The sequence below is a fragment of the Salvelinus fontinalis genome, chromosome 2 (genome assembly GCF_029448725.1).
Source record: "Salvelinus fontinalis isolate EN_2023a chromosome 2, ASM2944872v1, whole genome shotgun sequence".
In the NCBI taxonomy this organism is placed as follows: Eukaryota; Metazoa; Chordata; class Actinopteri; order Salmoniformes; family Salmonidae; genus Salvelinus; species Salvelinus fontinalis.
This window is the reverse complement of record NC_074666.1, coordinates 82,428,154-82,451,838: the sequence shown is the minus strand read 5'-3', so window position 1 is coordinate 82,451,838 and position 23,685 is coordinate 82,428,154. Positions and strand designations below refer to the sequence as shown.

The following is a 23,685-nucleotide window of genomic DNA, read 5'->3' as shown; positions in this document are numbered from 1 at the left end:
ATAAGATACACCAGAGGAAAGTGGTGAGACCTTTCATCAGCTATGAACCACACATTATCACTGGAGTTCTCTTCTCTGATGCTCACTGCAGCCATTCAGGTTTGGGCAAGATTTTTGAAATATACAGTATATAGTAATTACTATCATGGCCTGGACAATATTAGGCTAAATAGCTAAGAACCTATTTTCAAAGGATCCCACCACCGACATCAAAAGTAATAAAACTCTGAAAAAATAAGAGTGGGAGAAAATATGACTGTTTGTGTTTGTGTTTGTGATTTGTGTGAGAATGAAGAGGAAATCTAAAGATCGACTCATATTTCTTGACGTGCACATCCTCTTCCCTCTCTCCCATGGCTGAGTGTTCACTCTAATATAATTGGTCTTTAATCATGTAGAAATGCCCAGGCAGCACACTGTCCGCTCAGGCACTCAGTGAGGTTCAGAGACACTGGGATAATGATAAGGAAGGGAGTGTTGATGAACACACTCGGACACCAAGGACATGAGGTTCAATTAAGTAAAAAAAAAAAAATCTACTCCTTAGCAACACCGATTTATCTACAGCTCATTAAAATACATTGTTTTAGAATAGTTTTTAAAATATTCTGAGTCAGAATGTGAGGAAACGTTTCCCTGAACCGAATTGTGGTGCAGACAACTTCTACTGTTTTTAATTTAATGCAGACAAACTATTTAAACAGTATTACAGTTAATGGTCATTGCACCTAACATCAACGAAGGACTCTTCATGTAAACCTTATGCGGTACAGGATTCTGCATATGACTCCTAGCATTGGTAATGACACATTACTGTACTGTCATGACACCTATCTGTAGAAGGGCGCCAGAGAGGATGGCTGACATCTTATGTGCTCCTAACCAACTGTGTTATTTTGTTCATTTTTTTTGCGTTGTTTATAACTTATTTTGTAACTTATTTTGTACATTATGTTGCTGCTACCGTCTCTTATGACCGAAAATAACTTCTGGACATCAGAACAGCGATTACTCACCACAAGCTGGAAAGAAGCTTTTTCCTTTAACAAGTCCGACGTGAAGGATATACTGCTTTCCTGGGAACAGGCCCAAATCCCTGTCACTTGCCAGAAGAGAAGACAGACAAAAATGGGGCGGAGTCGGGCTGCCTTCTGAGAATTCGTATGCGAGCGAGTAAACCCCCACTGCCATCCGCTCTATTGGCCAACGTGCAATCATTGGGAAATGAAATCGATGACCTACGAGCAAGATTAAACTACCAACGGGACATTCAAAACTGTAATATCTTATGTTTCACCGAGTAGTGGCTGAACGACGACATGAAGGATATACAGCTGGTGGGTTTTACACTGTATCGGCAAGATAGAACCGCATCCTCTGGTAAGACAAGGGTTGCCGGTCTATGTATAGTTGTAAACAACAGCTGGTGCACGATATCTAAGGAAGTCTCAAAGTTTTGTTCGCCTGAGGTAGAGTGTATCATGATAAGCTGTAGACCACACTATCTACCTAAAGAGTTTTCATCTGTATTTTTCGTCGCATACCACCACAGACCGATGCTGGCACTAAGACCGCACTCAATGAGCTGTATACCGCCATAAGAAAACAGGAAAACGCTCATCCAGAGGCGGCGCTCCTAGTGGCCGGGGACTTTAATGCAGGGAAACTTACATCCATTTTACCAAATCTCTACCAGCATGTTAAATGTGCAACCAGAGGGAAAAAAACTTTAGACCACCTTTACTCCACACACAGAGATGCGTACAAAGCCCACCCTCCATTTGGCAAATCTGACCATAACTCTATCCTCTTGATTCCTGCTTACAAGCAATAATTAAAGCAGGAAGCACCAGTGACTCAGTCAATAAAAAAGTGGTCAGATGAAGCAGATACTAAGCTACAGGACTGTTTTGCTAGCACAGACTGGAATATGTTCCGGGATTCTTCCAATGGCATTGAGGAGTACACCACATCAGTTACTGGCTTCATCAATAAGCGCATCGATGACTTCATCCCCACAGTGACTGTACATACCCCAACCAGAAGCCATGGATTACAGGGAACATCCGCACTGAGCTAAAGGGTAGAGCTGCCGCTGTCAAGGAGTGGGAGTCTAACCCGGAGCTTATAAGAAATCCCTCTATGCCCTCCGACGAACCATCAAACAGGCAAAGGGTCAATACAGGACTAAGATCGAATTTTACTACAACGCCTCCGACACTCGTCGGATGTGGCAGAGCTTGCAAACTATTACAGACTACAAAGGGAAGCACAGCCGAGAGCTGCCCAGTGACACGAGCCTACCAGACGAGCTAAACTACTTCTATGCTCGCTTCGAGGCAAGTAATACTGAAGCATGCATGAGAGCATCAGCTGTTCCGAACGACTGTGTGATCACGCTCTCCACAGCCGATGTGAGTAAGACCTTTAAACAGGTCAACATTCACAAGGCCGCAGGGCCAGACGGATTACCAGAACGTGTACTGTACTCCAAGCATGCGCTGACTAACTGGTAAGTTTCTTCACTGACATTTTCAACCTCTCCCTGTCTGTAATACCAACTAGTTTCAAGCAGACGACCATAGTCCCAGACTATTTACATGGCCCCCTCCCTCTTTTACGCTGCTGCTACTCTCTGTTATTATCTATGCATAGTCACTTTTATAACTCTAACTACATGTACATATTACCACAATTACCTCGACTAGCCGGTGCCCCCGCACCTTTACTCTGTACTGTTACCCCCTGTATATAGCCTCGCTATTGATATTTTACTGCTGCTTTTTAATTATTTGTTATTTTTATTTCTTATTGTTATTTTTGGGGGGGATTCTTTTTTTTAACTGCATTGTTGGTTAAGGGCTTGTAAGAAAGCATTTCACTGTAAGGTCTACAACACCTGTTGTATTCGGCACATGTGACAAATACAATTTGATTTGATTTATTGAGCAGTCTGAATAAAAGGGCAGGTGTGACAGATCACACCAAATGACCAGAGATCCATTCTCATCTAAGAAGACCACAATGCACAATGAGCTCCAAAATACTGCAGCACTTCCACTGGACTCCACTTGACTGTGGTCGGGCAAATTTGGACGTCGCTCTCTCTCTACACTGTCCTAGCTTACGACACTGTCTTAACATGAGGGGTTGAATTTGAGAATGAAAGTATAATGTCTATATGACTCACTATGGCTATATTCAGATCCCTGTTGTTCATCCATTCAAATTGTGGGTGCATGCCAAATGGCACCCTGATCCCTACTTTTGCACTACTTTTGACTAGAGCTCTATGGGCCCTAGGGAATAAGGTGCAATTTGGGGTGCACTCTGTAAATCAATGTTTGTGCTGCTCAGTGACCCAGCAGTGGTCAAAGGGAGGCAGAGTGACATTTTCCACCCGTAGTTCTGTCATCAGCCTACTGACAAGGAAGGTTGAACACCCAACTGGCCTTTCGCCCGCTCTGTTCATGTTATGGGCTACATGCTCAGAGATGGAGGAGACCTTTTCATGCACCTCACAGTCGACGAAAGGGAACATCCTTTGCTTCGGAAATCACGACTCAACAGTAGCCATCTGCTATCTTACAGAAGCATTGTAATCGGTCCAAGTTAAAAACAGCACACAATATCCCCAGGGGTCGGAACCAATTCAGGGAACAGAACCGAAAACCGGAAAGAACGTCATTTTTCAAGGAACAGAATCAAAACCTGGAACGAAAGTGATCTATATTATTCTGGAACAGAACCATGGGAACCGGTTAATAACATTATTTTACATTCCAGGCATCCATTTGCAAAAACAAAATGCAACAAAGCTTCTATGCAAAGCCCTCACTCTTTTTCCAGTGTCTGCCTGCCTGCTAGCCTACTACTGAAGTTACAAGTGTGATTCAGAAATTAGTGCTTCATCATTCACAAGATTGTTCACAAGAGATTCTTTATTAGAGAAGAATGGATTAACTTTTTCAACGCTAGTTAAGGATATTAAATAGTTATCACATTTGACATTTCATATATTAGCTACAAATGTTTTATTTTGATTCTGGTGCAGGTCTGCACACACAAGCTAACCAGCTAGTTTTGGTCCAACGTTAAACCAACTCTCTGAAGTTGAAGCTGCTCCTCCAGAGGTATAATTCTGATTATTAATGGTTACTTTTTTGGTTCAAACCGGTTAAGAACTTTATTTTGCCGGTCGGAACAGTGTAACTGAAAAAAAAAATATTGATTCTGTTATGAATGATACGATTGGGAGAAAAAAATTGGTTCCAACCCCTGCATGTCACACATCCCTCCAGAAATAGAATTGAACACAGAAGTTAATTGCTCTAGTAGTGTTGTCGAGTGGTACATCCTTGCACAGCAGGCTAAAACTCAAGCAGCACTCAAAGCTAATTTGTATAGATAGACACCACTGGGTCTAGTTTGGGCTATCGAGTCCAAAACCACAACACTCAGTGTGGTAGAGTGTAGGTTCATTAAATTAAATTTTCCTCAATCTGGGGGTGAATGGAATTGAGTGTGCTACCGTTTCGGATTGGTGCTGCGTTCCTCAAGCTGGTTAGGTGGTGGTGGCTGAGGTAAAGCTAGCAATCAATGCTATAGCTACAGCAGCAGCAGAGTGAGTTCCCTGTGGGATGCAGGCCAACCAAACCATCTCTGTCTGTAGCGGTCTGACTGATAATCATCCATACTACAGGCCCTGATTCAGCCCTAAAACAGGTCCTTTTCTCTGTTGGAGCGGAGTTAGGTTGGAGTATGATGCAGGCTCTGTTTTTGGTTGTACATGTTTGGTTTAGCTCCCTGGGTGGTAATGTAAAGGTTGGTTTACTATATGACACATGCTTTGTATCCAGAATCAAGGTTTGGTTCAGTATAACTGAAGCCTTAAACAAGCTTTATATCAAGAATACCAGTGTAAGGTTTGAGTGGATATGAATTCTCAGCCTATAAGATTGAAACTCTATTGCATTAGGTTGGGTTCAGTGTGTTATGGGCTGTGTGCTGCGACAGCAGTGTGACTGCTAGTTCAGTATGACATTGTCTTTGTGGTTCATTGGATGAGCTGTGTATTGGCTGGCTCCGGGGTTCAGTATTAGGATGTACACAGCCAGTAATGAAGGCAGACAGGCCGAACTGCCGCAGAAGGGAAACTGTTCTGCTCGCCCCCCGCCTACGTTCTCTACCGCGTTTCCACTGAGCGAGTCAAGGGAGACCAAGCACAGCGACCCCAAAGACAACAGACGACAACAAGCTATTTTACAGGGTGAATCCCTCACATTAAAACAACAACATTTCTTGGCTCAAGTATCTCAACCCTCCTGTTCACATTGTTGACAACATTATACGAGACAACAAGGAGGAGTAAAGTGGGGTGAAGGAGGAGGGTGAACTGAGAATCACCTCTTCATTTTATTCCCATTCTGTTAGCTCCAGCCGTGCACATTACCCCCCCCTGCTCTTATTAGACCTAGTCTCTGTGCTAAGAGGCACCATTAAATATTGACCAAACCAAGCCACGCTCCCCTGTCATCCCCCATAAGCCATCCTCCCACCCCTTATTGGATTCTACACAGCCCATACATAGAGTAGGTAGGAGACGGATATACTGCAGCCCACCCCCACTATAGGTCTACTGAGCGCACTACCCCCGACTATTTATTTCCCTGTGGGCCTTTCTAGAGAGGTATGAAGGTCAATCTCGCAGCTGCATCACAAGAGGAAAAGGTTCACAGTATATTAAAGAAAACGCCAGAGAGCTGGAGAAGCAAACAAGATACGGTCAGTTCAAAAATGTCTATTAGTGTCGCCCACTGTCACATCTCGAGGCTGTCAGGCTGATCCACCGGCTGTATTGTTTTGTCTAATTTAGTGACTGGATATCTGAAAGATGTGCTGTGGAGACACACACACATGCATGAAAACACACTCTTAAAATACCTCACATCCGAGCCAGCGAATGACTGGCAGGTAGATGCACGCTTCAATGTTAGCTACGTGAATCCATAACACAGTTGAAATGTATGGTTTTCAGAGGAGTTGAGCAGATTTGGGGCGTCTGGGCCAATAAGACAGTGTCAGAGGGTTAGAGGGGGGCGTGTATGCAGAAGTCGGCATATTGGGGAATTGGACTTGCCACCGCTGAGACCCAAACGGCTGAGTCCACACAAAGGGTGATGTTCCACATTAGTGCTGGGGTGTTTTATTCAGGGAGAGAGAGGTGACCTGGGAGCTGTTCTAAAGGGGAATAGGGAGTATTTATAGGACTCTGACTGAGAGGTAGCTTGGTCCCTTGCTGGTTCCAACGTTATATACAAAGGTGCTGTGATGTAGAAGTCTGAGTCATAGCCTCTTTAGGAATTGATTTTCTTAAAATAAGACATGGAGTGTTTGTGTGTGTATGTGTGTGTCTGCATGCATGTGTAGCCTGACTAGACCGCCCTTTGAGCTGAGAAGAGCAGTCATGAGATTTCGTGGCGTAGGCCTTCCCACGTATCATTACAACAACAGACGCCCTCATGTTCCACAGACCCATGGTATTCAGAAAGTCATAGGTCCAGCGCACAGCACACACATACTGTAGTTTATGTCAGACACACACCACACAAACACTTTATTTCTGTGTGCCTCGTGTCGTGTATTTTTCTTTGAGAGATGTGCGCACACAAACACACAATCTTCGTTCGTGCATGACATATACAACACTCATTAAACGTGCGAGACACAAACACACACAAACACACAGAGAGAGAGAGAGAAACACTCACCAAAAATATGTTCTGTCTCCTCCAGCTGTGTGGCAGACATGGCGCAATGGGCACTGTGAAGAGAGAGGGGGTAGAGAGAGAAAGAGAGAGAGAGAGAAACGGAGAGGGCGAGGGGGGTAGAATTCTAGATTAGGTACTGTAGAAACAAAAACCTAACAGAGAGAGTGAGAGAGAGAGACAGAGAGTGAGAGAGAGAGAGAGAGAGTGAGAGAGAGAGAGAGAGAGAGAGACAGAGAGTGCAATCAGTTGCTGCATTTATGTATATGGACAAGTTTAGTCAGCCGTGTGACCAGCCTGCAGCCCTTAGCTTAGCTTCACCACCCCATCATCTAACAAGCCTCCTTGTCTCGTCTGTCTGCTGCAATGCTTAGCCCTGTGGCTGTTTCTCCCCGGAAGAACCCTCAAGGAAATCGCATTAGGAATTTACCAGAAAATGAGCAGCGACCCCCCCCCCCCCCCATTTCTACTCACTCACACACAGATAAAAACACACTCATGGGCTAATGGGCACGTCTGCTCTGGAGCATAGTCATCAGGTTGATTGATCGCGAGGGCTCAGCTGATCATCACACTGCTGACCCATTTCCCTGGTAGGCAGGTAATTAAACATGTAGCTAAAGAAGAGAGAATGGAAGGATGAGAGGAGGACACAAACACACACAGGGGGTTCCACACTTTCCTAAAGGAATGGCTGCATGATAAAGATGGATGATGTGTGTATTTGGGTTTGAAGGTGGGTTAATGCATTACATCTCAAATGGAGGGCGTTACACTGTCGTATAAAGTATAGACATTTTAGTGGATCAAATTGGAAATATATCTTAGACCTGACAACACAAATAATAAGAATAGAACATTCAAGATGAAATGAAGACACATAAGGTTGTTGCAAATGAAGATGATTAAAGTTGCCCCAAGCTAGTTTGGGTTGTCCTGCGAATCACCCAATCTTGTGACCGTTAACCCCCCTATCTTATCTGTGAACTCCAATCGACACTCTGGACAGCATCCTTTCTACAGTGGCTTGTAAAAGTATTCACCCCCCTCGGCATTTTTCCTATTTTGTTGCCTTACAACCTGGAATTAAAATAGATTTTTTGGGGGGTTTGTATCATTTGATTTACACAACATGCCTACCACTTTGAAGATGCAATTTTTTTTAAATTGTGAAACAAGAAATAAGACAAAGAAAACAGAGAACTTGAGCGTGCTTAACTATTCACCCGCTCCAAAGTCAATAGTTTGTAGAGTCACCTTTTGCAGCAATTACAGCTGGAAGTCTCTTGGGGTATGTCTCTATAAGCTTGGCACATCCAGCCAATGGGATGTTTGCCCATTCTTCAAGGCAAAACTGCTCCAGCTCCTTCAAGTTAGATGGGTTCCGCTGGTGTGCAGCACTCTTCATACCACAGATTCTCAATTGGATTGAGGTCTGGGCATTGTTGAACCACTCGAGTGTTGCTTTAGCAGTATGCTTAGGGTCATTGTCCTGCTGGAAGGTGAACCTCCGTCCCAGTCTCAGGTTTCCCTCAAGAATTTCCCTGTATTTAGCACCATCGCTCCTTCAATTCTGACCAGTTTCCCAGTCCCTGATGATGAAAAACATACCCAGAGCATGATGCTCCCACCCCCAATGCTTCACTGTGGGGAAGTGTTCTAGGGGTGATGAGAAGTGTTGGGTTTGCGCCAGACATAGCATTTTCCTTGATGGCCAAAAAGCTCAATTTTTGTTTAATCTGACCATAGTACCTTCTTCCATATGTTTGGGGAGTCTCCCACATGCCTTTTGGCGAACACCAAATGTGTTTGCTTATTTTTTTCTTTAAGCAATGGCTTTTTTCTGACCACTCTTCCGTAAATCCCAGCTCTGTGGAGTGTACGACTTAAAGTGGTCCTATGGACAGATACTCCAATCTCCGCTGTGGAGCTTTGCAGCTCCTTCAGGGTTATCTTTGGTCTCTTTGTTGCCTCTCTGATTAATGCCCTTCTAGCCTGATCTGTGAGTTTTGGTGGGCAGCCCTCTCTTGGCAGGTTTGTTGTGGTGTCATATTCTTTCAATTTTTTAATAATGGATTTAATGGTGCTCCGTGGGATGTTCAAAGTTTCAGATATTTTTTTATAACCCAACCCTGATCTGTACTTCTCCAGAACTTTGTCCCTGACCTGTTTGGAGAGCTCCTTGGTCTTCATGGTGCCGCTTGTTTGGTGGTGCCCCTTGTTTAGTGGTGTTGCAGACTCTGGGCCTTTCAGAACAGGTGTATATATACTGAGATCATGTGACAGATCATGTGACACTTAGATTTCACATGTTGACTATATTTAACTAATTTTGTGACTTCTGAAGGTAATTGGTTGCACTAGATCTTATTTAGGGGCTTCATAGCAAAGGGGTGAATACATATGCACGCACCACTTTTTCGTTTATTATTTTTGAGAATTGTATTATTTTTTTTCACTTCACCAATTTGGTCTATTTTGTGTATGTCAATTACATGAACTCCAAATAAAAATCTATTTAAATTACAGGTTGTAATGCAACAAAATAGGAAAAACGCCAAGGGGGATGAATACTTTGCAAGGCACTGTATTCTACCTTATCAGACAACTCTAATGGATGGTTGCTCTGTGCTGTAATGGATGCTTGGGGAACACAGTACTGGTCATTATATGGCTACAGTAACAGTTGTAAGCACTGGACAGAATAGTTTGCTGCAGTCTATGAGAACAGTGGGCGATTATTTTCTTTAAAAACATAGCTGGGCTTTTGTTTTTCTCCTCAAAATCCACTTCTACCAGAACTGGCCTGGGGGTTAATCCAGCCAATAATAAACTTACTGCATTAGAGTTTGCAACAAACATCACATCTGTGAGAAACTGCCTCAAGACACTTCTGCACAACTTTGGACAAAGAAACTATTATCCAAAAGTGCAGCGTCACCATAAATGATAACCCCTCTGTTTTTAGACATTCCGTTACTCATCCGTTAATTCAGCGAGTGCTAGGCAGCATAGCATCCCCTTGACGACACTATCAAGAGTCTCATGGAAGGACTCATTGAATATGTGACACGAGATAGCTCCATGCTCCTATCGTTTCCCGCATGAAAGCCAAGCAACCCCTTGCTTCCACCTATTCAGTCTTAGAGCCATGGTCAAAACGGGATAGAAACGGAGACCATTTGATAGTAATGGACAGCCAGTACTTTAAATCAATGATCCTCAGAGAGGAAGGAGATGAGGAAACGAGACCATCTACCCTGGTTTGTAGATGAATAAGCCACTAACATGGTGCTGACTGCACCAGCTACCAGGCCCAGAGGAGAAGAGGGGAGGAGGAGAGGTGAGTGGGCAGGGGCCCCAGGAGAGAGAGGCCATCTGCTGCCTACTGCCCTTGGTCCTGTATCCCTGGCAGGGCTGCCCTGGTCTCCATATGGACCTGGCCTGGAGGAGGGGACACCTTAGATAGGTGCAGGACACAGCAGCATGGTTAACAAAGCACAGGAATATGTGTGTGTGTGTGTGGGAGGGGGATGAATGCTCTCTGTGCGTGCATGTAGGTGTGAGTCCCGGTAAGAGACAGAAAAAATATATAATGTAAAAAAAGGCCTGTATTAGAAAAGACAGACATCGATAAACAGACCAAAAGGGCAAGAAAAACACGTACAAAAGTGGGATGAAAACATCAATGTTAGCTTAGTGAAGGAATCATTTTACAGCTCCATAATAACTCACTTAAAGAGATGACTAATATTGTCCGGAAATAAATAAATCATAAAGTGCTTTTTATTGTATTTTTTATTTATTTGGCATCCTTTCACTCCCTCCTCTCTACATTTTCCTCTTCTGTCTCTGCTGCTAAAGCCACTTTCTACCACTCTAAATTCCAAGCATCTGCCTCTAACCCTAGGAAGCTCTTTGCCACCTTCTCCTCCCTCCTGAATCCTCCTCCCCCTCCCCCCCCCTCCTCCCTCTCTGCAGACGACTTCGTCAACCATTTTGAAAAGAAGGTCGACGACATCCGATCCTCGTTTGCTAAGTCAAACGACACCGCTGGTTCTGCTCACACTGCCCTACCCTGTGCTTTGACCTCTTTCTCCCCTCTCTCTCCAGATGAAATCTCGCGTCTTGTGACGGCCGGCCGCCCAACAACCTGCCCGCTTGACCCTATCCCCTCCTCTCTTCCTCAGACCATTTCCGGAGACCTTCTCCCTTACCTCACCTCGCTCATCAACTCATCCTTGACCGCTGGCTACGTCCCTTCCGTCTTCAAGAGAGCGAGAGTTGCACCCCTTCTGAAAAAACCTACACTCGATCCCTCCGATGTCAACAACTACAGACCAGTATCCCTTCTTTCTTTTCTCTCCAAAACTCTTGAACGTGCCGTCCTTGGCCAGCTCTCCTGCTATCTCTCTCAGAATGACCTTCTTGATCCAAATCAGTCAGGTTTCAAGACTAGTCACTCAACTGAGACTGCTCTTCTCTGTATCACGGAGGCGCTCCGCACTGCTAAAGCTAACTCTCTCTCCTCTGCTCTCATCCTTCTAGACCTATCGGCTGCCTTCGATACTGTGAACCATCAGATCCTCCTCTCCACCCTCTCCGAGTTGGGCATCTCCGGCGCGGCCCACGCTTGGATTGCGTCCTACCTGACAGGTCGCTCCTACCAGGTGGCGTGGCGAGAATCTGTCTCCTCACCACGCGCTCTCACCACTGGTGTCCCCCAGGGCTCTGTTCTAGGCCCTCTCCTATTCTCGCTATACACCAAGTCACTTGGCTCTGTCATAACCTCACATGGTCTCTCCTATCACTGCTATGCAGACGACACACAATTAATCTTCTCCTTTCCCCCTTCTGATGACCAGGTGGCGAATCGCATCTCTGCATGTCTGGCAGACATATCAGTGTGGATGACGGATCACCACCTCAAGCTGAACCTCGGCAAGACGGAGCTGCTCTTCCTCCCGGGGAAGGACTGCCCGTTCCATGATCTCGCCATCACGGTTGACAACTCCATTGTGTCCTCCTCCCAGAGCGCTAAGAACCTTGGCGTGATCCTGGACAACACCCTGTCGTTCTCAACTAACATCAAGGCGGTGGCCCGTTCCTGTAGGTTCATGCTCTACAACATCCGCAGAGTACGACCCTGCCTCACACAGGAAGCGGCGCAGGTCCTAATCCAGACACTTGTCATCTCCCGTCTGGATTACTGCAACTCGCTGTTGGCTGGGCTCCCTGCCTGTGCCATCAAACCCCTACAACTCATCCAGAACGCCGCAGCCCGTCTGGTGTTCAACCTTCCCAAGTTCTCTCACGTCACCCCGCTCCTCCGCTCTCTCCACTGGCTTCCAGTTGAAGCTCGCATCCGCTACAAGACCATGGTGCTTGCCTACGGAGCTGTGAGGGGAACGGCACCTCAGTACCTTCAGGCTCTGATCAGGCCCTACACCCAAACAAGGGCACTGCGTTCATCCACCTCTGGCCTGCTCGCCTCCCTACCACTGAGGAAGTACAGTTCCCGCTCAGCCCAGTCAAAACTGTTCGCTGCTCTGGCACCCCAATGGTGGAACAAACTCCCTCACGACGCCAGGACAGCGGAGTCAATCACCACCTTCTGGAGACACCTGAAACCCCACCTCTTCAAGGAATACCTAGGATAAAGCAATCCTTCTGCCCCCCCCCCCCCCCCCCCCCCCCCCCTTAAAAGATTTAGATGCACTATTGTAAAGTGGCTGTTCCACTGGATGTCATTAGGTGAATGCACCAATTTGTAAGTCGCTCTGGATAAGAGCGTCTGCTAAATGACTTAAATGTAATGTAAATGTAAATGATTTAACTAGGCAAGTCAGTTAAGAACAAATTCTTATTTACAATGACGGCCTACACCGGCCAAACCCAGATGACGCTGGGGCAATTGTGTGTCGCCCTTTGGGACTCCTAATCACGGCCGGTTGTGGTACAGCCTGTATGAGTCCTCCGTTCTATAACCTCTTCTAGTAAGAAGTTAGTGTATCAATCCATCCTCTTGTTGGGGAGAGAAGAGGGACACACACAGAGATTCCTGACCGAGCAGGGTGTTGCAGTACATCACATAGAGGAAACGCCCAGAGATAGAGCTGTGTGTGTGGCAGATACAACAGTCGCACACACACACATACACGGGCACACACACCCAGTGGAGAGAGAGAGGGAGAGGGGGAGAGAGAGAGAGAGAGTAAGAGAGAGAGAGAAAGTGTCAGAGAGAGAGAGAAAGAGAGAGAGAGAGAGAAACAGAGAAACAGAGAGATAGAGAGAGCACACAAATGGATGGGTGGTTAAAAAGAGGGAACTTCCTGTCTGTAGTGTAGTGCAGCAGATGACTGAGATGAGGAGAAAGACAGTGATGAGCCGAGCATCATCCTCCATAAACCAACTAGCTAGTGAGCCGTAGCAGTACAGACAGCAGTTGATTGAATAGTAGGACGTGCTGTACTGATGGTTTAAAGGGAAACAAACTGCACACAGAGACATAACATTTTTCTTCACAAGTTCATCTGACTCTAGGGAGGTAGATAAATGCTTATTTGCCAAAATCCTGAAGTCCACCTTTAAAGGTGAAAGATACTTCATATGCAATCTGCTTAAATCTGTGATTTTGGTTCAAACTATTCGCGTCGCATTGTTTGTTTGGGAAAAATAATGTATCTGCCTTCCCTCCTTGGCGGGATGTCTGAGGGAATGTCTCATAGTATTAGCAGCAGAATTGAGTCTCGCTTTTCCCCACTCTGATGCTATGTGGGTAAGGAGTGGGGGCTAACAGTCGATTCTGGGGGATGCAATTTAGGCAGCGCAGACCTCAACCCAACCCCCCCACTTCCCTCTCATGACCCCTATTCCAACAAATCTATGGGGTGGCCTCTTTGCCAGAACATGGTTCCTTAAAACATGCATGAGGTGTGGACAGGACACAGATTGCCACACACACAGATATAGAGATACATGCTCTCACACACTCAACACACACAGCACGCGTTCATACCCAGGTCCCAAGACTGAGTGTCCCACCATGGATCACTTACAGGGGCATAAAACTAGGGAGAGGAGAGAATGAGTGTTGAGGCAATATACTGTCTCTGCCTCCAGGGAATGGTCTCTATATATTTGACAAATGGGATTTCACACGTGTGTGGGCACGTGCACACACACTAAACCTTGATGATAAAGAAATCACAAGACAGACACACAACGTGGGTATCAACGATAATGGCCTTACGAACACACACACACGCACACGCACACACACACACACACACACACACACACACACACACACACACACACACACACACACACACACACATACACACACTAACCCTGTGTGATATAACGATAATGAGAACAGCCGGCTTCTCAGAGGTTCGGTGAAGCCGTACAACCAGTCACCCTCTTGAGGAGGAGTCAACGGGGTCAGAGAAGGTAGGGATGATGGATGAAGGGAGGGGTAGGAAATATGAACCGATCACTTCCTGCAGACAGAGACAGGTTTAGGAGCTGAGTGACGGCCATGGGGCCAGACAGTTGGAGGAAAGTGGCCTATAAGAAGAGCTCAGTCCAAGACAACTTCATGGCCCATTATACACTGTCCACAACTACTACACCACTACTTTATGTTGAGTCCAAGCTGGCTCACTATGTTTACATTGTTTCACTTCCTTGTAACCTTTCCATGATAATTGATAGGTGAAACAATAGGATATAACTCCATTAAAGTTCTCTAACAAATTGAGTCCTGACAGGTCAGTGCCCATGAAGCAAAGGAAACTAGGAAAGGAAGACATTTCAGACTGCAATGACACAGTCCTATGGGGTGTCAGGGTTTATAAGGACAGTGTATCTTTCCCCATTAGTTGCAGTATTTTACCACTGGACATGATGAGAGGGGCTTGCTCGTTAGGCTGTGTGAACACGCCGTGTCCCATCTGTGTGTTAACGTGTTAGGAACAACACAAACAACCCTGGGGGAAGACAGACACTCTCTCACGTGGCGGCGAGAGAGAGACAGAAGGAAGAGGAGGACGATGGAGAGATGGAGGAAGAGAGAGAAAAAATAGGGGGAGAGGGAAAGAGAGATGGAGAGGCAGATATTTAGAAAAGACACCCAGAAGAAAAATTGCTAAATGTTGCAACAGACTTCAGGAGGGTGCATACCTCAGGAGAAATCAAACGAGGGGAGTGAAGGAAGACAGTAGCCTGACAACAACCCAGACAGAACTACATGGGTCAATGCAGCTGAATATCTAATAAGCTCTCTACTCAGTCAGAGTGAGGACGCCTTGGCTTGAGTGACCGCACCAAATGAGACAAACACATCCCAAAGCAAGCACAGCTTGCTGCCAAAGGAGGGGGTTTGTTCCCAACAACAAAAAGCATTGTCGGGAGATAGGGCTAGCAGGCTCAGAGAGGGAGAGGAAGAGGAAGAGGGAGAGAGAGAGGAGCGAGGAGAACAGAGATGGTAAGAGATAGGCAGAAATCGAGATGAGAACAGAGCAGGGGTTTTCTAGGAAAAGACTAGAAAACAAGATCGGAATCGAGACAACGACAAGGTAAACAGTCCGGGCGGTAAAGGCAGTGCAGCTCACCTTTAAAACGTGTTCCCCTTAGGTTGGCACTCAGTCGACATGGCAGACTGGCATCGGCCCTCGACTCCACTGGCAGCACGGCAGGCCGACTGCGTATCCGGGGAAACGGCAGCAGCGTTGGAAGAGACAGAACAGTATGTATCCACTGGGCAAAGGCTGGCTGCCTGCTTCCTCCTGCACAACCCAGCACTACAGTGCTCTGCTTTGCCACAGAGCACCGTCAAGGACAGCCGAGAGAGAGAGTGAGAGGGAGGATGGGAGGGCGGGTAGGAGAGAGAGAGAGGGGGGGTAGAGAGGGAGGAGGGGTGAAAGAGAGAGGGAGGGGAGAGAGAGACGTGGATGACAGTGTCTAAGGCAGAGCGAAAGGAAAGAGAGAAGGATGGGGTAAAGAGAGAGAGGGACAGGAGAAAAATCAAGAGAGAGAAAGAGAGAGAGGCAGGCTGAGGTAGGGACACACAAGCACACACTCAAGCACAGCTGTCTGGTATGATGGAGACGGCAGCGCTCTGAAGCAGGTCCTGGTGATTCAGCCCTGGTGTGTGTGTGTGTGTGTAGGGGGAGGATGGGGGCAGTAAGAGCCTAAGGGGAGGAAAAATAAGTGATGGAGGAGGGAAGGAGGGGGGTGTCAGTCAGCAGCACTCCACTCAGCTTATTATCAGGCCACTCAAGGAGATGTGAGATGCCTCTCTTGTCTGCCTGGGGAGACACTGAAAAGGAGGAAGAGGAGGAGGTTTAAAGGGGATGGAGGGAGGATGAAGGAGATGCACTTCTCAAGACAGGTGCATCCGCTACGGTCCTCCAATAGAGATGTAAGTTGCGCCTGGCCATTAAGGTGGAGCTCTGGTGAGATACATTATGACAGGGCTCGGCAACAAGCACTTTTATTTTCTCCAGAAGACCAGGGCCCAGATTCACAAAACCTTCTTAACTGAAATGTTTTCCTTAACTATAGACTTATGAAGAAAGTTAAACAAAGTTGATATTCCTCGAGAAGGTTATTGGAAATGTTCTTGCACTATTATGTTTCTCCTTAAGCAAAAAGTTAAGAAGAAATAGAATCTTAAAAATAAAGTTTGGGGTTTTTGTTCTTAATTCCAAGATGGCGAAACCCTTGTCTTAAACTCAGGGCAGGGAGAGAATAAACTCATGAAAGCAATTCACATGTTTAATTCACTCACAAACTTCATCTGAAAGTTTCAGTATTGATTATTTTGAACCCAAGAACATGTTTTAGAACAGCAGGAAATACGCCAACATCATTGCCATTGCTAGCTAGATCGCGAGCTAAATTCGTAAGAAGATATTTGAGGATTTCGTGAGAAAATCATTCAATCTTATTAAGATATTGTTGAGGAATATCAACATCTTTTTTTTCTTGAACAGCTTTTTGCATAAGAAGTGTTTTGGGAATCTGTGCCCAGGAATTCAGTTTAAAAGTATCCCCCATGAATAAATAAGTATCCCCTCACTATTGTAAAGTGGCTGTTCCACTGGATGTCATAAGGTGAATGCACCAATTTGTAAGTCGCTCTGGATAAGAGCGTCTGCTAAATGACTTAAATGTAAATGTAAATGTAATAAAAAAAGGGGTGTGTGTGATCGTATGTGATCGTGTCTCAATGTAATCAAGGTATGAAATTATTGTTATTTTCAAATACAATCTCTTTTTGGGCTTGGTTGTGGTCAATTGGCAGTGTACAAATGATTAGAAATATATTCCGGCCCCCCTATATCCAGTCCGAAAATAATTAACACCTGAATGTCGTTGCCTACCCCTGCTTTATGAAAAGTCTGACGTCAGCAAGTATCTCTACATATGACTCTGGTGCCCTCACTTGGCTGCATAGTTAGCTAAACGTAGACAGTTCAATCGGCTTTAGACATGCATCAATGCTGCATCCACATGACCATCAGCAGATATTCGTATGCTCAAGGCCATTATACAAGAACTGAGTACATTGATGCATGCACATGATCTTTTGACAAATGCTTGCTTCTCGATGGTAGTCTGATGTTTTCTCACAGTACCAGGATGTGCTGTGAGTCTTTAAGCATCCATTTTCACCAGTCCTATCTATCCTGCAGGCATTCCTGGGTCGTTAATACCCGCCTAGCTGTCTAGCACTTAACTGTGTGTGTGCATCAGTGGAGGCTGCTGAGGGGAGGAACGGCTCATACCATTCCATTTACTCCATTCCAGTCATCATTATGAGCCGTCCTCCCCTCAACAGCCTCCACTGGTGTGTGCGCGTGTGTGTGCGGTGGTGGTGGTGGTGGTGGGGGGGGGGGGTCTCAGTGTAACACAAGAGCATAAATATGCCCCTGTTGAAATGAGTGAATCACTCCCCAGGCGTTGCTGCTCATAAAGCTCTATTCAAAATCTGGCCCTTCCTCTTTCTCAGCTCAGGTCTTGTTGTACTAACTCATGTCATCCTCACACAAAGTCATTGCACACGCCCTAACCATCTATAATCATCAACTATTATTTCAGTCAGGTTGTCTATTTACTGTCAGGACCCGGTGTGAGAAACAGTGACTAATAGTCGGCAGAACACAGACGATGAGGCAGACACAGCAGTACTAGAGACGGTGGTTTAATCAAGGTAAAAGATCTTCAGGCAAAAATTATCAATCCACAACTGTCACACCCTGGCCTCTGTTATATTGATTTTCTTTATTAGTTTAGTTAGGTCAGGGTGTGACATGGGATGTTTGTGTGTTTTGTCTAGTTTAGGGTGTGTGTATTGTTTAGGGGGTTTTGTATAGTGTATGGGGTTGTGTTAAGTAGAGAGGTTTAGGAAAGTCTGTGGTTGCCTGGTTTGGTTCTCAACCAGAGACAGCTGTTTATTGTTGTCTCTGATTGGGAGCCATATTTAAGGCAGCCATAGGCTTTAGGTGATTGTGGGTAATTGTCTATGTCATTGTGTGGTGGTCAGTGTCAGCACCATTTGTTTATATAGCTTCACGGTTGTCAGTTTGTTGTTTGGTTTCGTTCGTTGTTCGTCTCTCGAATAAAAGAGAATGTTTTTTTCACACGCTGCGTTTTGGTCCTCTCTTCCAAGTCAAGACGATCGTGACAACAACGTCAAAAGTAAAGCCAAGAGAAAAAATGGATATCCTCCAAAATACAATGAATATCCACAAAGTGGTAAGAACAGCAGGGAAAATCAAACCTCAAAAGACTAATCAAAAATAAACAAGAACAAAACCAGAGTACCTCTCGAAAATCCAACAAGCGAAATGTATGTTCACAGCATGGCTGGGGCTGGGTGCTAACATACAAACACAGAGGAAAGAACTGAGGTACACTAATGGTTTAAATACCTACAAGGAAATGAGGCACAGGTGAAAACAATAACTAGAAGGGAAAAAAAACAAAAGGTTCAAAAAGGCGCAATGGGGACATCTAGTGACCAAAACCTGAATAGTCCTGGCCAAAACCTGACAGAATCCAGTATGTCTTTGGCAGGAACCCAGGAGCGCTCCTTGGGACCGTAGCCTTCCCAGTCCCCCAGATACTGCCAGGACCGCTGCACCCGGCGGGAATCCAGTATCCGATGGACGGTATAAGCCGACTGGCCTCCGATGACACGGGGCGGAGGGGGAGGTCTGCCTGCCGGGATAAGGGGAGAAAAAACAACAGGTTTTAATAAAGAAATGTGAAACGTGGGATTAATCTTAAGGGATCTGGGTAAGTGCAGGCGAAAAGTAACGGGGTTCACTCTCCTGGCAACCTTAAAGGGACCGATGAATTTCTGGGACAGCTTGCGAGACTCCACCCGTAGCGGTAAATTCTTAGTTGAGAGCCATACTCTCTGGCCGAGGCGCAGGGTAGGCCCGGGACGGCGACGTCTGTTGGCTTGTTGTTGGTACCGCTGTGAGGAACGCAGAAGATTAAGACGGGCCTTCTTCCACGTAAGCCGACAGCATCTGATGAACCTCAAGGCTGAAGGCACTCTGACTTCTGCCTCCTGGTCCGGGAACAATGGAGGAGCATAGCCAAACTGACACTCGTGCGGGGACATACCAGTGGAAATGGAGCACAAGGTGTTGTGCGCGTACTCGGCCCAAACCATGAAGGACGACCATGTGGACGGGTTGTTGGAGACCATACATCTGAGGGTGGTTTCCAGCTCTTGATTCATCCTCTCGGTTTGGCCGTTGGACTCCGGATGGTACCCTGAAGATAGACTGGCAGTGGCCCCTATGAGTTGGCAGAAGGCCTTCCAAAACCTTGAGGCGAACTGGGGACCTCTGTCGGAAACCATATCTTGCGGAATGCCGAAGACTCGGAACACATGGTTAATCACCAACTCAGCCGTTTCCTTGGCAGAAGGTAATTTAGTCAAGGGGACGAACCTGGCCGCCGTAGAAAACCTGTCGATGATGACTAGGATAGTACTATTACCATGGGACGGAGGAAGGCCAGTAATAAAGTCCAATGAGACATGGGACCAGGGTCGGTGGGGAATAGATAAAGGATGAAGGAGTCCTTGAGGGCGGAGGTGAGAAGATTTGCCCTGGCAGCACATGGGACAGGCCTTGACGAAAGTGGCAACGTCTTCTTTTATGGTGGGCCACCAGAACTTTCGCTGGATGAACTCCAAGGTGCGACCTACGCCCGGGTGACAGGTGAGGCGAGAGGAGTGCCCCCACAGAAGGACCTGGGTCCTCGCTGCCTTGGGAACAAACAACCGATTGGCAGGACCTCCTTTAGGACCCGGTTCGATGGCTTGAGCTCATTTCACGGTATCCTCAACTTGCCACGAGATTGGAGCCACGATCTTAGCGGCAGGAAGGACAGGCATGTCAGTATCTTCTCGAATGGCAGGAGTGTAGACTCGTGACAAGGCGTCCGGTTTGAGATTCTTCGACCCAGGTCTATAGGTGAGAATAAACTGGAATCGATTGAAGAAAAGAGACCATTGAGCTTGTCTGGAGTTCAACCGCTTCGCCTGCTGGATATACTCCAGATTTTTGTGGTCCGTAAGCACTTGAAACGGTTGAGAAGCCCCCTCGAGCCAGTGTCTCCATTCCTTCAATGCCATCTTAACCGCTAGGAGTTCACGATCCCCCACATCGTAGTTCCTCTCGGCCGGGGTAAGCCGGTGAGAGAAGAAGGCGCAAGGGTGAAGCATCTTGTCTTCACCCCTCTGAGACAGGACAGCTCCAACACTAACCTCTGATGCGTCTACCTCCACCACAACAGGTTCCTCCGCCGTCGGTAGTGTCAGGATGGGAGCAGAGAGGATGCGCTGCTTGAGTCCTTGGAAGGCCGTTTCAGCTTCTTCTCCCCACAGAAACCTTGCGTTGCCACCCTTGGTTAAAGCTGAGAGAGGGGCTGCCAGCAAGCTGAAGTTCTTGATGAACTTGCGGTAAAAGTTAGTGAAGCCCAGGAAACGCTGAACTTCCTTAACGGACTTGGGGGTGGGCCAATCCGCTACCGCCCCTACCATCCTGGGGTCCATCTGGACTCGACCGGGTTCCACTACGAATCCCAGGAATTGTACTCGAGAGGAATGGAATTCACACTTTTCCGGCTTAACGTACAAATGGCTGTCTAGGAGGCGTTTGAGCACTTGTCTGACATGCTTAGTGTGTTCTTGAAGGGAGCTCGAAAAGATGAGGATGTCATCCAAGTAAACAAACACGAAGATGTTAAGCATATCCCTAAGCACATCGTTTATGAGCGCTTGGAACACAGCCGGGGCGTTGGTCAGGCCGAAGGGCATCACCATGTATTCGTAGTGACCAGTAGGCGTATTGAAAGCGGTCTTCCACTCGTCACCGGGTCTGATCCGCACAAGATGGTATGCGTTCCGCAGGTCAAGCTTAGTGAAGACAACTGCTTCCTGGAGCAGCTCAAAGGCTGTGGCCATAAGGGGTAGCGGGTAGCAGTTACGGATGGTTATGGCATTGAGTCCCCGGTAGTCGATGCAAGGACGTAATCCACCGTCTTTTTTGGCCACAAAGAAAAACCCTGCTCCCGCCGGCGAGGTGGATGGACGCATGAGGCCTGCTGCCAGAGCGTCCTTGATGTAGGTATCCATAGCAGCTCGTTCGGGAGGAGATAGGGAAAAGATCCGACCCCTGGGAGGGCAGGTGCCCGGAAACAGGTCGATGGGGCAATCGTAAGGTCTATGGGGTGGTAGTCTGGTGGCCCTCTGTTTGCTAAATACTGGTTTGAGGTCATGGTAACACTCGGGAACTCGGGACAGGTCGATGGATTCTAGAGACTCGGGAGGGGAACTCGGGGAACTCGGGAAGATACAAGTGGCTTGGCACGTAGGACCCCACTGCTTGATAGTGCCCACAGACCAGTCGATGTGAGGGTTAAGAAGCCAGGGGTATCCAAGGACGAGAGGGAACTCGGAACAGGAGATCAGATGAAAGTTCATCACTTCCTGGTGTTGGGAAACTGAAAGTCGCAAGGGGGTAGTGACAGGGGGTAGTGACACGAGTGACAAGTCCAGATCCCAAAGGGCTTCCATCCAACGTAGTAACCCTTATGGGGTCACTTAGAGGTTCAGAGGGAACGCCATTCTCCTTCGCCCAGACACCATCCATGAAGTTACCTGCGGCTCCAGAGTCTACTAAGGCTTGAAGGGGAAGCTCGTGGTTGTCCCAGGAAAGAGTAACTGGAATGAGCAGGCGGGAGTTGGATGGATGGGAGGAGGTTATGTTTCCCGTTACAGTCCTCCCAGGCCTGCACGGGAGTGCGTTTCCCTGGAGCCCGGGACACGTGGAGCGGAAATGGCCCGGTTTGCCGCAATATAGACAGCATCGCTCCCTCATCCGGCGGTCTCTCTCAGCCTGGGAGATGCGTCCAACCTGCATGGGTTCTGGTGGAGCCAGCGAGGATAAAGGTGGAGACTCGGAGCTGGAACCGATAGGAGCTAGGGTGAGAGGTCTACGGTTGAGTTCTCTCTCTCTGACGCTGGTCTATGCGCGAGGCCAACTTGATCAGGGACTCGAGGTTGTCCGGTGGTTCCCGAGTGGCCAGTTCATCTTGGATGGTGTCGGAAAGACCCTTCAAAAAGCACACTGTGAGTGCCTCGTCGTTCCAGCCAATCGCTGCTGCCACCGTGCGGAACTGGATGGCATAGTCCGTCACGCTGCGCCGACCTTGGCGGGGTGTCAGGAGCTGTTTGGCTGAGTCAGGGCCGCTGGTAGGACCTTGAAACACTCGCTTGAATTCTTCAGCAAAGGTAGAGTAGCTGGCACAGCAGGGACTTTGGGCATCCCACACAGCAGTAGCCCAGGCTAGGGCTTTTTCCGACAACAGGGTGATGATATATGCTATCTTGGACCGGTCGGTGGGAAACGACGAGGGTTGCAGCTCGAAGGAGAGAGAACATTGGGTGAAAAACCCCTTACAAACACTCGGATCACCTGAGAACCGTTGGGGAGGTGGCAGGCGAGGTTCAGCCAGGGGGTTAACTGCCACGGGCACTTGAATCTGATGTACTGGAGCAGACGCGGTTGCCGGGGAAAGTCGATCAGAAATCTGCTTTATGGAAGTCAGCATCTCCGACAGAAGTTGAGAATGTCTAGCCATTAAGGCCTCTTGCTGAACCAGAGCAGCTTCGTGACGTTGGACAGTCCCCTCGTGGTGGGACAGCATGGAAAAAAATCCTGGGTACTGGCTGCCTCTGGGTTAATTTTAATGGCTCTGTGTTTCTGTCAGGACCCGGTGCGAGAAACAGTCACTAATAGTCGGCAGAACCCAGAAGATGAGGCAGACACAGCAGTACTAGAGACGGTGGTTTAATCAAGGTAAAATATCTTCAGGCAAAAAGTATAAATCCACAACGTCAAAAGTAAAGCCAAGAGAAAAAATGGATATCCTCCAAAATACAATGAAAATCCACAAAGTGGTAAGAACAGCAGGGAAAATCAAACCTCAAAAGACTAATCAAAAATAAACAAGAACAAAACCAGAGTACCTCTGGAAAATCCAACAAGAGAAATATATGTTCACAGCATGGCTGGGGCTGGGTGCTAACATACAAACACAGAGCAAAGAACTGAGGGACACTAATGGTTTAAATACCTACAAGGAAATGAGGCACAGGTGAAAACAATAACTAGAAGGGGAAAAAACAAAAGGTTCAAAAAGGCGCAATAGGGACATCTAGTGACCAAAACCTGAATAGTCCTGGCCAAAACCTGACATTTACTGTATGTGCTGTATCTCACACATTAGCCTACATAAAGGACATGCGTGCATACTGTATTAGTACACACTCCACCAGGTAGATACACCGCCGCATTCAGTGCACACATACACACGCACGAAC

General features: G+C 47.0%; 1 protein-coding gene across 2 annotated transcripts in view; it reads right to left on the bottom strand.

Annotated features, from left to right (window-relative positions):
• Nucleotides 1-15,905, bottom strand: part of LOC129829017 (sterile alpha motif domain-containing protein 14-like) — a 44,443-nt gene extending 28,538 nt beyond the window's left edge. Inside the window, exons 1-2 of one of the 2 annotated variants that reach the window (XM_055890429.1) lie at nt 15,386-15,905; nt 6,771-6,823 (exon numbers count right to left, since the gene is read on the bottom strand). In XM_055890429.1, coding sequence (XP_055746404.1) covers nt 6,771-6,810 — 40 coding nt within the window. In that variant the 5' untranslated portion in view covers nt 6,811-6,823; nt 15,386-15,905. The remainder of the gene's footprint in view (nt 1-6,770; nt 6,824-15,385) is intronic. The other variant, XM_055890438.1, reaches the window with a different exon arrangement.
• Between the last annotated feature and the right edge of the window lie 7,780 nt (nt 15,906-23,685).